This window comes from Rhineura floridana, chromosome 2, assembly GCF_030035675.1.
Source record: "Rhineura floridana isolate rRhiFlo1 chromosome 2, rRhiFlo1.hap2, whole genome shotgun sequence".
NCBI lineage: Eukaryota > Metazoa > Chordata > Lepidosauria > Squamata > Rhineuridae > Rhineura > Rhineura floridana.
In genome coordinates, this window is record NC_084481.1 from 122,793,506 (window position 1) to 122,808,096 (window position 14,591).

Consider the following 14,591-nt stretch of genomic DNA (forward strand, 5'->3'; position numbering starts at 1 on the left):
ATGTGAATGTTCAGCTTGTGTAACAGGCCTTGTTTTAGTTAAAATTAACAGGATGGGTGGTGGTATGCACATACAGATACAACTAAGGCGATCCATGTGCATAAATAGGCTTGCACTGGCAGCTTCAGTCTGCTTTGGGCATGTCAGATGTGCATCCTAGGGAGGATACAGTTGGCACTGAATGGGACACACATTATAAAGTTCATGCAGATACACATCTCCATCTTCATGCAACTAGATGCACCTTAAAGTTTTGTTTGAACTAAAGCTAGATCAGGGCCATGGTCTTTAGTGAAACTATTAATCTTAATAAAACGTTTCTAAATATTTAGACATGCTTCAAATAGCAATCTATATTATATCATTGCCTCCAAGAGGGGTTTACTGGACAAACAGAAAAAAGGCCCTCTTGTGGCACCTTAAAAAACGAATACATTTATTTTGGCATAAGGTTTCATGCCACCTATTCAGATTCATAAAGCCGGATAGAAAGTTGGTAAATGTATTTACATGTGAGTATAGATTTAACCAAAACCAATTATATTCCAACAGATACTGCACTTATTGTAAAAATCTAAAATGCATGAGAAGCTGGATTTTTATATTTAGCTAAATTACTACTTTTTTAAAAAAAATGTCAAAATTGAACCTCAAATTATAAGGTTGGCACTTCCTTTGTATATGACTACTCGGAAGCAAGTCCTACATTTTACAAAGCAAAAAATTAACACCACATTTTTGGACATAGCTTTATTTTATTTGCCTCCTGCATAAGGTGGGGGGAGACACTGCTTGAAAAATCTTACATTTCTAAATTTTTGCTAATTTCTCCATACCACAAGAGGCTGTGGTATGGAGATTACAGCATACCCACACATTTCAAGAGAACTTTTCCATGAGTCCAATGTACAATTTTCCAGGAACCTTTCCCCATTATCAAGGTGTGACCAAGCATTTTAGCTTTCGTTCTTCACCTTCCAGAGTTCCAAGCAGCCAAAGCATTTTCTTTGGGATTAAAAAAAAATAAAAAAAATGGGCCAGCTCTTTCTCCATAATGGGAGGACTGGCAGGGTCAGTTTGAACGTTTACCTTTTTCTAATACTATCTAGCAAATATAATGGCTTTCCCCAGGTACAAATACATAATTGCAGGTAAAAAGGAGGAAAATCAAGACTACTTTGACCTATGCTGTTTGCCTTCCATTAGACTGATCACTAAACTCACATACAACTGGGTTGTTTATCTTAAACCAGGAAACTAGCCCTCAGCACAAATGTGTAATTGTGTCAGAATGCATGACAAATCACTGCAGAGTTCACTGCTGACAACATTTTCCTATGATGTTAAAAGGAAAAGGAGCGGATGTTTTTATCCAGAGAGCAGAATACTGTGTCCTAGGTTTAGAAGACAATGATAAAAGTAAAACTGAATGTGCCAGATATACATTGGCTTTAAAGTTTTCAACACATCTCAAGAGAACATGATGATCTGTTTTTTTTAAAAAAGGCCATTTGATAACATAAATCTTAAAGAAGCAGGCTTGCAAATCATTGGATGTGTTTATTCAGTACTGCATATTAGCAATAGGTCCTTCTTTCATACATTTTACACACGTCATCCAACTTGTGTACAAAACATCAATTCTCAAAAATATTTTTGAGGGAGATTACAGGGTTAGGAAGTTCTCTGTGAAACCATCAGCCATGCTGACATAGTTGTCTCTACATGCATGATACAAAGTGTCCCATGCTGTCAATGTTACAAGAAACTATGGACTGAGCTTGCTGTGAAGACCAAGTAGGGCTATATTATTTTCTTTTTTTTAGTCCAACTCTGGTAGCAACTACTACTACCATTTCTGTTTCACCCTAGCTAGAAGCCCTCATGCATTGTCTCACGCAGTACTATCTGTTCAGGAACTACTTCCAGGGCTGGCCATATAGTCTGGATATACATGGTAAAAGACATCAATATAAGCTTCTCCAGTGTATCTTATAATAGGACTAGTTTCAGAGGCAACACTGGCTAAAAGGTTAAGTAGAACAAATTGTAGAACATCCTCAGCTATAATGTCATAACTGTCTATTCTACTAGGAAGTTGACAGCAGCCTGAGTACAGTCTAGAAAAAGAAAAGTGTATATTTCTTATCCAGCCCCACAAATAAGAATGTTTAGACAAGAACAATGGTGCTGAGAACTGGAATAATCAAGGATCAATAAGCAGTGCTGTAACACACCATATTATGCTACATAAATTCCCATTTATCATCAATGTGAATTAAATTACATGGAAATTTTAGGATGACTATGCTAAACAGGGTGAACTTGGCAGATCAGAGTCTTTCATGTATCCAAGAAATGCGGCCAATGTCTAGCTCCCCTTTTTGTACCATCTAGTAGAACTTAACTGGGGTCGTGCCAATCTTCCATTCCTCTTCCCCCCGCCCCAACTTGCTATCAAAATCCAGGTAATGGTGAGGAAACATAGAACATTGTGATAATACAGAGTGCGGGAACAAGATGAACCAAGCATATTTTCATCAAACTCAACACGCAAATTATATTCAGAAAGCTACAACTAATACAAAGCAGACAGAGGTTTTTCAGAATTTATCACGATAGCAGATTTATAAACATTGCTTACTTTGATTGGAGAGGGCAAAATGGAGTGCTGTGTCTCAGTTGGCTGTCCCTCCTCTTCAGGTAGGGTTGGCATGATGGGAGGTGAGGGACACGTTGGATTGCAATGTGGACTAAAAAGACCATGCACTGATGGGAATGTCTGTTTCAAGTTAACCTCTGAAGATAAGCACTGTGGGGCCTTGTGATCCCAAGGCTATAGCAGATGCCAAAAATACAAATCAAATCCATTTTAAGTCCAGGCTGTTAACACTGGGATCACTTTATAATAACAAGCAGCAATAAAGTTTAAAGTAACATCTTATGTTTCTCCTCGTGTTTTATTAACTTTGGCTTTCAAAGGTCTAACGTAACACAGTAAGGACGTTAAGAGAAACTTTTTCAGCATTCCTTGAATAATTGCATGGAAGTTTCATTAGCTAGCTTTAAAGTGTTCCCTTTTCCAATTAAGATAGACCTCTACATTTGCTCTTCATAAAACTCTCTAAAAAATAAAGGAATGGTTGTGATGAGGTACACTGAAACAATAGCACTTGAGAATGATATTTCTTCATAAACAATACGTATTTAGTATGGATAATGCTTAGTGAACACAAAACACTTTTGTATACATGTATTTCAATGGTAAGCCTGTGGTAGAAGCAGACATACCACAGTTTTGACACACACTATCTTTTTGACTGGCTTGAATGAAACTGGTACTTCTGGTTTGGAACAGAAGCGAAGATTTGCATAGTACAGATTAGGTGACTGTACCAACGACTTAAGGCCACTGTTCAGGCATAGCACTCTGGCCAAGCCTTCTACCTTGGTAGCTGGTATGCCTTGCATTATTTACCCCTCACACTCCCTTAAACTGCTGCCAGCTGGATATAGACTCTTGCTCAAAGTTTGTACCTAATCCAGAGTTCAAGAATCTGTGGTCCTCCAGAAGCTGTTGGAGCACAACTTCAATTATCCTCAAATATTGGCTAGACTGGGATGGGAGCTGGTGTCTGGTGGCATCTGGAGCACCACAGATTCCCCATCTTCATTTCAAGCTGGCCGACCATTAGCTACTGGACCAAGTTCAAGGTGCTGGTTTTGGTGTGCAAAGCCCTATACTGCTTGGGATCAGGATACCTCTTGCCCCTTATATACCCAGTCAATCACAGTGCGTTGCAGGTGAGAGCCTCCAACAGATACCATCTCATCAGGAGGTCCATTCTTTAGTGTTGTGGCACCTATCCTACCCTGTGGAATTCCCGCCCCTTAAATATCAGGCAGGTGCCATCTCTGTTATCTTTCGGGTGCCTACTAAAGACCTTTCCTCTTTCAACAAGCCTTTTAAGTAGAGACCTTATCCCAGTCTGCATCTGTGTTGGAATTGCTTTTTAAGATGTTTTTGAAGATTTTTTAAAAGATGTTTTCAAGATGTTTTATTTTTAAGATGTTTTTAGAGTTTTGTCCCTCGTTTGCTGCCCTGGGCTCCTTCTGGGAGGAAGGAAGGGATAGAAATTTAATCAATTCAATTCAATTCAAATTAAGTTCCAATCAAAAATGAATGTGTGGCCTTTGGCCCATTTCATTATAGGCCAGCTTCAAGTACATTAATCCAGGGAAAGCTCATAGGAGATGGTTTTGCTACTTCAGATAGTGACTCTGTCCCACACAAGGAAATATGAACTTTTCCTAGGTTCAAACAAAGGGCTGATAGCAAGGACTGCAACTGATGTCAAGACATTCTGGTGAATTATTTCTTAGTAGTATCTTGTTCCATATGACCAGTATTTTAACTATCTATAAAGGCCCTAAACATTTCAGGACTAGGATTCCTCAAGGGCTGCCTTTTCTCCCACATGAACCTAGGTATTAGGATTCTCATCAGATGCCCTCTTCTGGGTCTCTGTGCTGTCTGAGGTGAGGCAGGTGAGTGATTCAGAACAGGGCTTTTTCTATTGTGATGCCTGAACTTTTAAGCTTGCTTCCCATGGAAGCTCACTTTATGCTGCCACTTTTTCAACTCCAGATAAGAACTTTTAAAAAAAAATTATTCTCCTAGGCTTATTAGTTTGACTGATAGGATTATCTGGTCTTTTAAAATGGCCTTCTCTTGAAATCATCTTCTTGATATTGTGTTAATCCTTATTGATCTTGTAGCATTTCACAACTGTAAAGCATTTTTTTCGGAGGTTGTATATCTGAAAAGCGGAATATAAATTCTTTAAACAAACAAATGCTAGAAGCCATGAGCTTTCTTTAGCAGTAGTTTCGGAAACCATTTTCATACTGTATGCTGCAGCCTTTCCCAACCTGTGAATCTCCAGATGTAGCTAGACTGCAGTTCCCATAATTCTTGACCATTGGGCCATACTATCTGGGGCTCATGGGAGTTGTAGTCCAGCAATATCTGGTGACCCAAAGATTGGGAAAGGCTGCTGTACAGGTTATTTATTTATTGGGACCCTTTCTATCTCTTCTCACACTAGAACATTAGTTTCATTTTTGGGAAACATGCAGTGTTTTGTGGTTTCTATGGTAGATTTAACTTCCTGAGAGAGAGCCTGGGATACCATCTCAGTGTCACAGAGCCTGGGATTTCATTTTTTCCCACTGAAATCAATGCAGAAGTCATGCCTAGAAAACATCCACACAAGTGTTTCTACTTGCATCTTAGTTCCATTACATCCCTGCCCAAATAACATATTTAAAAATAGTAATTCTGGGCACTCTTAACTATTTCCATAGGCTATTCTAAATAGAAAAAGAAAATCTGCCAGTTTTTCAGCCATATGTACAGTAAACTCTTTGCATTGCTTGTGCTAGGAGATATTTAGATAAAAAATAATCCACTGAAATATTGATTCTTCTCCATTAGGTTCTGAGATTATAGAAGTAAATTTTGGAGAGCTTCGGCTATGGGGTGGTATACAAATGTAAATAATAATAATAATAATAATAATAAAACAAAATCATAGAATGGCATCTTGGAGGCTATCCAGTCCAACACCTACTTAATGCAGGATCTGCAGTGCAGGACACAACTACAGCATCCCTGACAGACTACCACCCAGCTTCTGATTAAATGCCTCCTCCAGTGAAGGACATCCCACCCACCTCCCAAGACAATCTGCTCCACTGTTGAATAGCTCTTACTATTTTATTTATTTATTTATTTATTACATTTATTAGTCGCCCATCTGGCTGGCTATCCAGCCACTCTGGGCAACGTACAAAATAAAAACATACAAATACATTAAAACATTAAAAATCTCAACAATAATAATAAAACCTAACCCACCCCAAAAGCCTGCCTGAAGACCCAGGTCTTCAAGGCCCGGTGGAAGCTCATCATAGAGGGGGCATGGCGGAGATCATTTCGGAGGGAATTCCACAAAGTGGAGGCCACAATTGAAAAAGCCCTTTCCCTAGTTCTCACCAGTCTAGCTGTTTTAACTGGTGGGATAGAGAGAAGGCCTTTTGAGGCTGAACTTGTTGAGCGGCATCCCTGATGATGTTGGAGGCGCTCCTCCAGATAGACTGGGCTGAAACCGTATAGGGTTTTAAAGGTCAGAACCAACACCTTGAACTGGGCCCGGAAAACAACCAGTAACCAGTGCAACTCCTTCAGCACTGGAGTGATGTGATCTTGCCGGCGGCTGCCTTTAATCAGGCGAGCCGCCGCATTCTGTACCAGTTGCAGCTTCCGGACCGTTTTCAAGGGTAACCCCACATAGAGCACATTACAGTAGTCTAGGCGAGAGGAGACCGGGGCATGTACCACAGATGGGAGCAGATGGTTGGGAAGGTAGGGGCACAGCCTCCGTATCAGATGGAGTTGATACAGTGCCGCCCGGCTCACAGCCGAGACCTGAGCATCCATGGACAGCTGGGAGTCAAGAATGACCCCCAGGCTGCAGACCTGGTCTTTCAGGGGCAATTGTACCCCATTGAGCACCAGGTCAACATCCCCCAACCTTCCCTTGTCTCCCACAAACAGTACCTCGGTTTTGTCAGGGTTCAGCTTCAGCTTATTCCTTCCCATCCAGCCACTCACTGACTCCAGGCACTTGGACAGGGTTTCTACAGCCAACCTCGGTGAAGATTTGAATGAGAGATAGAGCTGCGTGTCATCTGCATACTGGTGAGATTGCAGCCCAAATCTTCTGATGATAGCCCCCAGCGGCTTTATATAGATGTTGAACAGCATCGGGGAGAGGATGGAGCCCTGTGGCACCCCACAAGTGAGAGGCCAAGGATCCAAAACCTCATCCCCCAATGCCACTCTCTGGTACTATCAGGATGTTTCTCCTAATAGTTAGCCCAGCCTTCTTCAATTTAGAGGATTTCATGTGTTTTGGTCTACAACCTCTCATTATTGCCAGCCAACATGGGCAATTGTCAGGAATGGTGGGTGCTGTAGTTCAAAACCAGGACCACTAGATTAGGAAAGGCTGATTGAGTCAAAATCTGATTCCCTACCATTTCTATCCACTGATTCTAGTTCATGCCTCTGGAGCTTAGGTTATAGATTATGGGAAGGGACTTCTCTCTGCTTGATACCCTGATGACTGTTGTGATATTCTAGGTGCTGGCCAATCAATGTTGTGCATAGCTGGCTTCTGCTGCAAACTCACAGAACTAGTTTTCCTGAGGTTTCAAAAAATGTTCATTTCTGACAAACCACATCTCTGTGAGCATAACTGCACCCAATTCCAAATTTTGATTGGAAGTTCTGCTTAGAATTTGCCCATTTATGCAAGACTCAAAAAAAAAAAGCACACCAATGAATGGATTAGAAGTTTGAGAAACCTGCCCTCAATTCAACTTTGTTCTTCCTCTTTTGTAATTCTAAATCCATTGTAGTGTACCGTTTTAAATTTCGCATTTGTTCTACATCAAGTGTGTTTTTATAATAAGCTTCCTCTAGTTAAAGGGCAGGCTTTTTATGGAAGTATGTCACTGACAATGATAAGAATTTCCCAGGAGAAAAAAGTTACAAGAAGATAGGTCTTGCAGAAATGAAAGCCTTTTCTTCCTCAAGAGTCTCCTGAAAACCTTCCTCCCCATCACCCCCCGGAAGATGATTAACTCCAAAAGGCCATATGCAGATGCCGTGTGTACTGTAACGCAAGAAGAAAAGATGTTCAAACCAAACAGTAATGCAGTGATTATTGGGTCTGAGGGCACAGAACTTCACCATGAAAATTAAACTGCATTCTCTGCTTTCTTTGCACAGTCACAGTGAACTGTTTTCCCACCAGCTCCTCTTTTCCACAGACATTTTTTAAAAGAATTTGCTTTCTGTACAAAGACATAAAGCAAAATAAAAACTAGGAAGCCAATAACCCTATACAATCTAAAATGAAATGAAAAGAAAAAACACAATTATATTTTTCCACAGTGTACCATACTCCTCATTTGGATGCTCTATTAACCTCTCAATTCTTCCACAAGAGGAAGGATACATGTCTGTTACCTATTCCACAAAAGTGCATGCCATGAAGCAAATTTTCTGAGCTCGTCTTGTTCCATTAAAAATTTAATAAAAGTGAACCATGCAGCATAAAATGTGTCTTGCTGAATTTGTCCCTTGAGCAGTTGGACCCTCTAAGTTAATTTTCCCAATAATGCTAAATGCCAGACCTTGCCATACCAAGAAGCAATGATGGCATCCTCTAAATATTTCCAGAAAGGAGTGACAATCATTCTCATTGCCATGAATCAAAATAAACTAACTAGGGTTTTTTTTAAAATCCTCTGGCCTCCTGATTTGGACCATCACAGATATTCATTCAAGAGCTTCAGGGAGTATACAGGCAAAAGATTCTGCCCTGTAATACCTCCTTCCTACACTTTGATATCCAATTCCTTTCCAAATGGTTCTTCTCTCTATCTGTATAACTGGTACATCTTCAAAGGAGTGGTGATACCTGGATCCTAAAGGCCAGGACGACTCAACTCCCTGAAGTTGTAAACCAAGAAAGGAACTCCATGTCTTAAAAAAAGCAGTGGGCACGTGTTGTTGGAGAGTGGGTGTAGAGAGAGAAAGAAAGTTATATTGAGAAAGACTAAATTTGAACTTGCAACCCCAAAAAAGCAAACTGCATTTGAATTGACACTTGGCCAGGAATATGCATTTTGGTTATAGAAGATGTAGATTCCTAAAGCTCAAAATGGCAGATTTAAAATTTATTTTGGATACAGAGGTATGCAATTTGCACAGGGTTCTGTGGGTGCCACATTAGCAATACATGCAAACATCCAGTTTATCAAATATAGTTTTGGGTTTCCCCCCATCTCTAAAGTCATACAAAATCACACTGGACAAGCAATTCTCAGCAACGGACAATATCAAATAGTAATTGTTTTATAAAACCACTAACACTGCTATTCTAGGATAATGTGGGAACAAAGGATAAAGTTATTAATCAAAAGTTTATCTGAGAGTCAGTGTGGTGTAGTGCTTAGAGTGTCAGATAGAACCTGGGAGACCGGGGTCCAATTCCTCACTCAGCCATGAAGCTCACTGGTGACCTTGGACCAGTCACTGCTTCCCAGCCTAACTTACCTCACAAGGTTGTTGTGAGAATAAAATCAGGAGAGAAAGAACCATGTTTGTACGCCACCTTGAACTGATTGGAGGAAAGGTAGATAGAAATGTAATAATAAATATCTTCTGCCTCTCCTGGAAGGAGGGAGGTTCTGGGGGAAATAGAATTTCATCCATTTTCTCCCATTTGTTACTCTTCACATAAGAACAGCCTGCTGGATCAGGCCAGTGGCCCATCTAGTCCAGCATCCTGTTTTCACAGTGACCAACCAGGTGCAAGAACACTCTCCCCTCCTGAGGCTTCCGGCAACTGGTTTTCAGAAGCATGCTGCCTCTGACTAGGGTGGCACAGCACAGCCATCATGGCTAGTAGCCATTGATAGCCCTGTCCTCCATGAATTTGTCTAATGGTGGCCATTACTAAATCTTGTGGGAGCAAATTCCATAGTTTAACTATGCGCTGAGTAAAGAAGTACTTCCTTTTGTCTGTCCTGAATCTTCCAACATTCAGCTTCTTTGAATGTCCACGAGTTCTAGTATTATGAGAGAGGGAGAAGAACTTTTCTCTATCCACTTTCTCAATGCCATGCATCATTTTATACACTTCTATCATGTCTCCTCTGATCCGCCTTTTCTCTAAACTAAAAAGCCCCAAATGCTGCAACCTTTCCTCGTAAGGGAGTCGCTCCATCCCCCTGATCGTTCTGGTTGCCCTCCTCTGAACCTTTTCTAGCTGTAATTGGCACTACACTGAAGCGGTCAACCAAGGAGGAAACTCCATGGGCGTTAACTGGGCATAAAATCCAATGAGTGACACATTCTCCATTTAAAGCAGATTTTAAAATGAGCTTTTTATAAACTGTAGAACATTGGTTCAGATTGCACAATTAAGTCAGAAAAGAAAAGCCACATGCCATTATGTTCTGCTATTCTAATATTATTTAATACAATATAAATAGGTTTTGTTTAGTTCTTGCATGTTTCATAATATCATTGCTTAAAATAGAGAGGCAGAGGATTAATCCTCACCCCAAGGCTCAAATCTCATCATGGGATGCAAGGAACTTATGTGTATCACTGAGCAGTTAGAGAATACAATCTCCAGGAAGTGATGTTCTAAGAGTTCTATTCCATAAAAGGAAAAAGTATTTAGAAATGTTTGGCTTTCAAAAAACTGTTCCCTTCTTACAGCTCATTTGACCACAGCAGGGAAAGTTGAATACAAATAATCAGTAAACTTACCCTCTGAGTCACAGCTGAATACCTTGGCAAAGACTTAGAATGAAGGTGCTTCACTCCATCTTCAGTGCTGGCCTGACTATTGACCTCAAGTGTTCTGTTTAACCACAGCAAGCATGAAAAAAGAAAAACAAATATAAGAAGCTTAAAAATAATTTTCTAAGATATCTTGGCACTTTCATATAGTCCTTGAGCTCTCACTATTCCCCAAGTAATGCAGATTTAAACATAGCTTTAAATCAGAGGTGGGAAACCTGTGGGTCTCCAGATGTTGTTGGACTGTAACTCCCATCATTCCTAACCATAGCCATGCTGGCTGGGGCTGATGGGAGTTGGAGTCTAGCATCATCTAGAGGACCACAGGTTCTCTATCCCTGCTTTAAACAGCATTTGCAGCTGTTCACACAGGAACCAGTTGCATGTTACCAAACCTGTCCTTGAATTACAGAATGAGTGGGGAGGATTCCAGGGCCTCTTACCTTAAATGTTGACTCCATTAGTTACCATTTTAAGAAGGCAGTAGGGGGCATGTTTTGGCGACAAAAAAAGTAGATGAAGGGAACCAAAATGTGGAACGTATGGATTTCATTAACTTTCCTCTCTTAATTTGAGCACTGTACCAAACTTGTCTTGCATGCTATACAGCCCTATTATTTTGAAAAAGATATTATCCTCATGGAGATTTACTGTGTGTTTGCAGGTCCTGCTGTTCCCTTTTAATTCGCATTGTTTACATGACATTATCTCAAACAGAATCTAACACATTGTTTTCCCCCTGCAAATTCAGAGTAACCCAATCAGCCAATCATAAAATTTACAACAATACGGCTCCCCTCCCCTCCACAAGTCTTGGCAGACGGTTTGCTTTGATGCTTTTTGGTGGCCTGAATCATCACTTTCTGCTACTCCCCCTTCTACGCCCACTATTGCTCCCATGAATTCCATTTTGTTTCTGGTGGGTTTATCCAGAAGCTTCCGACTGCTCTGTCCTCCCCTCTTCACAGTTTGCTGCAGCCCTCCCTTCTTTCCTCCCTTCCTCCCCAAGTAAACAGCCACCAAACAGACTAAGCAGTGACACTTCTCAGTGGAGGAAAGTTGCCTTTGTTTCCCTCCCTAAGTTTTGTGCAACAGTGCAAGACTGGTCTAACAGAGCTTTACACTCATGGAAAAGCTGGGAGAAGCTCTTGCAAGAGTTCTTGCTCATGCTCACTTCAAAATGGCTAGCAGGGGTGGAAAACCTTTTATCAGCTAGAAGCATTATTCGCTTTTGGATTAATTTTTACTTTGGGGAAGGGGGTGTTTTGGAGAGCGCCAAAACCAAAGCAGGTGGGGACAGAGCTGGCCATGAGTGGAGTGCACACGCATACACACACACACAAACAGGGGTACGAATCCTCTCAGTGCTTTCTGAAACAATGCAGAGAACATGCTGCTGCCACACTCCCACCAGAAAGGTGGGGTGGGGGAGAAGAAATTCATTCACTCCTTGTAACAGACCAGGAAGGAGAGGTAGGGGCCGGTGACCCCACTTCTCATCAACTGCCAAAATACATTATATCCTCCTAACAGACCAGCGTAAAGAGGGAAGGGAGGGCTGCTTGCACGACTGAAAGAACTGTGATGGTGAACCGGGAAAAGGAAGAAGGGGAGGGGCAAATGACCCCACTTATTTTCAACCGCCAAACTTCAGGAAGCAGTGGGGGCAGGAGTGAGTGGAAATGCTGCACAGGTCAAAAATATTTTCACATGCCCAGTAACTGAGCAACCAGAGGGAGTAAAAATGTAAAATTAGAGGGCAGAGCCACAAGGAAACAGCATGACTCATCATCCCCAAAGGAATGCTTCATTGTGTGAATGGAAAAAACATATTCGACTGAAACCAAAAAGGATAGAAACCCAACCTAAACAACCTCGGAAAAAATCAAATGGGCTCGGTAATGTATCTATTAGAATATCTAAAGTATTAAATGTAATTTTAATATATAATAGCTAGCAATCATAGAACATTATTAAAAACCATCTTATATGGCAATAAAATATTCTTAATACATTCCTTGCATTCAAATCTTGTACTAGATCTTTCCCAAACGTGATTCAACTTGTAAAGGTCTTCTTCAGTGGATACTTTGGATTTTTGGTAGCTGGATGTTCCTGAGCTCTTTTGGTGTTTTTAGATCTTGTACATAATAGATCTGACCTACACCATATATAGCACAGATGTGTATCTTGCTCAGTCTTTTAATTTAGACTGATGAATGAATAGTAAGAATCCTTGATGATGCAGGCCTCTCAAATTCAATAGAATTATTTATTTTTATCAGCCAGCTAACATATTTTTGGTCAAATGATAGCCAGGCTGAAACAGAATCAGCTTTCATAGCCTTCATTTTAAAAGTCCACAATAAAGGAATGCAATCAAGAAGTTATACAACTTTTCAGCTGAATTTTTTGTATGAAGGTATTTACAAGACAAGAATCATGGCTACTTTCAAAATATTTGCCAGCCCTCTGGCCTGAAGACAACCACTCCTCCTGCATTCCATAGCCTCTCTCTTGGTGTGATCCCTGTGCTGCCAGACTGGTGATGTGTGATAGGAGGCATCTCTCAGGGGAAGATGCCCATGAGGCTACAAGCTCCGGTCCTATGGGCCCTAGTAGATTGGGATGTTCCCCTGTTCCTGTCCCAACAGCCTCAGGTGTAATCCTCTCCCTATCTTCAGCAATCAGCTTGATCCCTCACCCAGTTCCCCATCAGGTGCCCCTGAAGTCTCTGGCTCTATGTCCAGATCATTGCTGGGTACAATGGTCATGGTACCTTAGAGCACACAGAGCCTATTGGATATGGATGAGGCAAGATACACAATCTGGGAATTTCTGCAGATACACCACTCCATTTCTAACAGTGTCCCTGGGAACCTTCCATGTAGAGCAACACAAAGATAGCAAGTCCCTGGTTTACCCTCACAGATTAGTCAGCTTGTGATAACTTATGATGAAATTTAACAACAAAAATGGTTATCTGTCTAAAAAAAATACACTGGAATACTAACATACCAGTGGTATGCCCACTTTACCCCTCAGTTCACTATTCAATTATAAATACATGCTTAGTGTAAGTTAATTGGCTGCCTAGGGGGTCCTTCCCTCAGCCCACCTTGGTACTTTTCCTTGCCCCAGCTGTCCAGATATAGAGGTAGAGACTTGAGATAGAAGAAATGTGAAAAACTTAGACAAAACAACACTGCCATGCCTGTTGAATTTTCACTGGCACCCATTCACCAATACCAAGAAAATGTGCAGCCTACCTCCCATGGCAAACAGAAGCAGGAGGTGGGATTTGTTTTCATCAGGACTGCAGCCTGAGGGGGGGAAATTGATCCCCACCCAGTATGCCATGGATTTAATGCTAATTTGAGTGCTTCACAGCTGCTATTTAAATATTTATATTATATTATGTACACACATATATGCATGTTAAATGTAATCACAGACATTTAATAGTTTGGCCGTAGTTACTTTTCTATTTATCAAAATAGTTAATAGGAATATCTAAAGAATATCTGAAAACAAAAGTTTAACAATTCTATTACATGAAACATCTTCCTATTTAAGCATAAAATGTGCACTGTTTTTTAGCAATAGCATCTCCTGGTGAAGTATTTACTGAAAAAGGGCTTTAACTTTACAAGTCATTTTATTATTAAGACAATGATCATGCAACAAAAATAAGTTCGCTTTACCTTTCAGTGTTTTGCCCATGTTCTGGTTTATAGGCATGCCTCTCCTTGTTTAAGAGATTTTCTTTGGATCCCTGTCTCTGGCCCAGGAAGAACAGATTAGGAAATGTGCGACAGCATCTCTTTTGAGCTGAAATATGTTCTAAATTCAGTGCATCTGTGATTAACACACAATATTTGAAAATCAGAAACTAGGAGGCAACATTGTGTCTTATGTAATGTGCAAATGCCTTTTGCTATAAACATTAAAGTTGCACTAACAAAAACAAATCCATTACATTATTTTAAAAGTACAAATTAAATCCAATCTGATGTAACCAGATGTTTTGGAAAAATGACTTCAAGCTTATTTGGTGTGGAGCAGGAAGAAAAGAAAAATTATTTTCAAGGAGTAACTTTATTCTAAAATGGAGTTTAAACAATTATGGTTATTGTTTTAGATA

The 14,591-nt window shown here is 40.4% G+C and overlaps 1 protein-coding gene across 6 annotated transcripts in view; it reads right to left on the minus strand.

Annotated features, from left to right (window-relative positions):
• Window positions 1-14,591, minus strand: part of IRAG1 (inositol 1,4,5-triphosphate receptor associated 1) — a 97,845-nt gene that overhangs the window by 65,913 nt on the left and 17,341 nt on the right. For 4 of the 6 annotated variants that reach the window (XM_061610408.1, XM_061610407.1, XM_061610412.1 and 1 more), the window contains exons 2-4: window positions 14,152-14,305; window positions 10,415-10,508; window positions 2,645-2,836 (exon numbers count right to left, since the gene is read on the minus strand). In XM_061610408.1, the coding sequence (XP_061466392.1) occupies window positions 2,645-2,836; window positions 10,415-10,508; window positions 14,152-14,305 (440 nt within the window). Of the gene's footprint in view, window positions 1-2,644; window positions 2,837-6,622; window positions 6,678-10,414; window positions 10,509-14,151; window positions 14,306-14,591 lie in introns of those variants that run through there. The other 2 variants (XM_061610409.1, XM_061610410.1) reach the window with 2 other exon arrangements.